We start from the raw sequence: 3,584 nt of genomic DNA, 5'->3' as shown, positions 1-3,584 counted from the left end.
ATCATTATTTTTTAAAAATATTTGATATATGTATACGCAAATATTTTCAAATATCAAATAATGAGATTGAATAAATCTCAAATATAAAATACACATAAATTACATAAAATATTCTTTAATAAGCTCCACAAATACAATCCATCATCAAACAAACTCAAAATAAACATGAACAAAATTATTCAATAAATTAAACAATAAGATCATCTCATACTATGCATACAACAACCCATAATTCAAAAAATCTAAAATAAATAATAAAAATTTTAGGTTTAAGATATATTTTAAAATTATTTTTTTGGTACCCACCGGTATAGACAAAATCAACCAGTAAACATCGGTATAGACTGGATTTTACACCGGAATGAAACTTGAAGTTTATTTCAGTTTACTACCAAAATGAAACGTTCCGACCGGTACAAACAGTACCGAAACAGAATTCAGTACCATGATAAAAACGGTTAGCATATGTAATCATTAAATGGGGAGCTATATTGCAATTTAACAACAAATTAATAACAGTTGTAGAGATATATTCCGTAACTGATGGGTGCGGGAGTAAATGGGATAACTTCACCCATCGTTGCCTTTACTCTTTAGCTGTTAGTAGGTGAATCTGAAGACAGATTTTAATTTTGTAGGACCAAAAGAATATCACTATCATCAATTGAGGCCCAATTGCATTCCCAGTAAACCCTCAATCCCATGTGTTCATCAAATTCCTTTTGTTTTACCTTACGGCTTCAACTTCAACTTGGTTATTATTATTCTCATCATTTTTATCGTATATTATATTCAGTTTATTTATAAAGAATTTAAAGTTATATATTTTTATCGTGGGATCAAGGTCAAAAGTTTAATTGATGTTAATTTAATTAGATTCTTAATTATTCTAATCAAGAGGCACATGAAGCTAAAGAACAAAAAGTAAATGACGTTTGGCCTTTAATTTTCATTGAAAGCAAAATTTATAAGGTTAAAGAAGAATCGTATTTAATGAACACTCCTGGCTTCACCTAGGGACATGGATTTCAGTTTTTTTGTTTTCTTTTTTACATTTTAATTCCATTTTCCACTAGCAATTAATTAAAAAAAGAAAACAGTCCACATGGGATAACACAGAGAATAGCAATTTCTTCCACCTTCCATCTTCCAATTCTTTTAAGGAGAAAATTCCGTTAAAAAGTTTCCAAATAAACAATCCTTCTAAGAGTAATTAATATTTTTAAGATTAATTGTATTAAATATTTACAAATGGATATAAATTTAAAATAGCTCTCAAAATACTATTATCATATCAATAAGGTTATTTTATCAACTTACTCATTGTTAAATATTATTTCAATTTGGAATATATTTAAAATACATGTATCAAAGTTTAAACATTCGAGAATATATTGTATGAAAAACTTAAAATTAAGTTATTCAAAAATAAATTGTATGATTAAAATTTAAGAAAATTAAAATTTTTAGTGCTATATATTTTATAACATTTTAAATCTAAATTTTCAATGCCATGTAAAAATTATTTCATGTGTAACATATATTTCATGACAGATCTAAACTGGCAGTAAACACCCAAAGGCTCAAAGGTTTAATTAGAATAATTTTAAAGTCCCGTTTACTTGCTTGTATTGCAAAATGTTTCTTTTAAAAGCCATTGACAAGGAAGAGTAACTAAACAATGAGTCACTTTTCTTGTGGCTGAGGGAAGGAAGAGTTAAAAGGCGTCTTTCTTTAAGCCTCTGTCTCACCAGTATTTATTCCAATAGAAGAGGGGGGGGAAAGGCCTAAAATTTCCAACTTCTTTCTGGGATTTTCTCTTACAATGAGGAGCATAGCATCTTGTTACAATGAACATGCTATCAAAGTGTCGGATTCTTATTGTTCAAGGCCATCAAATCAACCTTGTCTCACCTACAGCTTTACCCCTTCAACTCCAACCACTGTAAAATGTATATACAAAGCTAAAATCTCCTCTCAAAGAAACCTCCTCATCGCCCTCACATGGTGCAACAATCTCCTAGGCCGAGGCCTAACGATCGCGGTTGGCGAAACCCCAAAAAAATTCGATCCCAATTCCCACCATCTTTCAAAGAACAAAGGCAGCAAAACCTTCAAAGCTTGCAATTCAGAGATTGAAGTCTTTTGGGATGTTTCCAATGCTCAGTATATGACTGGACCCGAACCAAGCACCAGGTTTTCACTTTTTGTTTTAGTTGACTCCCAACTTTGTTTATCTCTTGGGGATATAATTCATACCAACAATGAAGAAAAGGCAACATCCAATTTTTCATTGGTTTCAAGGACTGAAGTTTTCATAGGCACCACTAGTGTTTTTTCAACCAAGGCTCAATTTTGTGAGGAAGGATTGGTTCATGAAATTTTAATCAAATGCAATGAAGAATATGAAGAAAAACAAAAGGTTTGGAGAAACCCTGAATTGTGTGTCACCATTGATAAAAAGAAGGTGTTTCAAGTGAAGAGATTGAGGTGGAATTTCAGAGGGAATCAAGTGATCTTTTTGGATGGATTATTGATAGATATGATGTGGGATTTGCATGATTGGCTCTTTAACCGAACATCAAAGTGTGCTGTTTTCATGTTTAGGACAAGGAGTGGATTAGATAGCAGGCTTTGGTTAGAAGAAAAAAACGCCAAATTTGGAGAACATCAAGAAAGAGGTGAATTCTCATTATTGATATGTGCTTGTAAGAATCTTGACTAAGTTATTAATTAGATTGGTTTTTTTATTAATATATCTAAAGTATTTTTTTGGGGGGGGGGGGGTGGGGGTGTTATTAGATTTTGAAATATCGAAGAAGATGTTAATCTTCTGTTTATAAGAAATTTACATGCTTAACTTGGGAGTGGAGGAAATTAATTTTTAGAGTTGTAGAGATTGAATTGTAAATGGAACTACTTCAATGTCTATCTCTTTCTTTTATAATTAAACTATGCTGTTTGGAATTTAAGTGTTGTATATACTAGGGAATCACTTATACTTACGGATGGATAGCAATTCAGCCCTTCTCTTAAAAAAAAAGGTAAATTAACCTTTATACATTTTAAAATGTGTAAATTAGTCCCTCAGTTAAATTTTTTATTAAATTATGATATGAAAAATACTAAAAGTTATTTTTTATGGGTAAATTATAAAACGATCACCCAACTATGCCTTCCATTCTATTTTCGTCACCCAACTATTAATTTTTTTTATTTAGTCCCTAAACTTTTTGAAATTAAATATTTAGTAACTTTGATTGATGTAGAATTTTTTTTATTGGTCTAGTAACAAAATTAGCCCTCTAATGTTTACACAGTCTATCAATTTGATTCTAAATATAAAAAAATTAACAAATTTAGCCCTCAATGTTTACTTAGTAATGGGACAATGGATGGGAAGTTCTAACCCCTACAAAAAATTGAGACCATTTGTAAATTCTGAGGGTTAATTTTTTAAAATTATGACTTAATCGATATAATATATAAAAGTTGAGGGCTAAATTTATTATTATACCGATTTTTTAAGTGTCACGTCAACTTGTGGTTTGTGATTTTAATAGGAGTAACCAAAATGACTGAAC

At 30.2% G+C, this 3,584-nt stretch overlaps 1 protein-coding gene across 1 annotated transcript; it reads left to right on the top strand.

The window, feature by feature from the left end:
- The first annotated feature begins 1,689 nt into the window (after window positions 1-1,689).
- LOC107921802 (uncharacterized) lies at window positions 1,690-2,966 on the top strand. The gene has a single exon (XM_016851648.2). The coding sequence runs from the start codon at window positions 1,826-1,828 to the stop codon at window positions 2,723-2,725; it is 900 nt and encodes a 299-aa protein (XP_016707137.2). The 5' UTR covers window positions 1,690-1,825; the 3' UTR covers window positions 2,726-2,966.
- The last annotated feature ends 618 nt before the right edge of the window (window positions 2,967-3,584 follow it).

Source organism: Gossypium hirsutum, chromosome D01, assembly GCF_007990345.1.
Source record: "Gossypium hirsutum isolate 1008001.06 chromosome D01, Gossypium_hirsutum_v2.1, whole genome shotgun sequence".
Classification (NCBI taxonomy): Eukaryota; Viridiplantae; Streptophyta; class Magnoliopsida; order Malvales; family Malvaceae; genus Gossypium; species Gossypium hirsutum.
The sequence above is the reverse complement of the archived record's forward strand: the minus strand, read 5'-3'. Positions and strand labels throughout refer to the sequence as shown.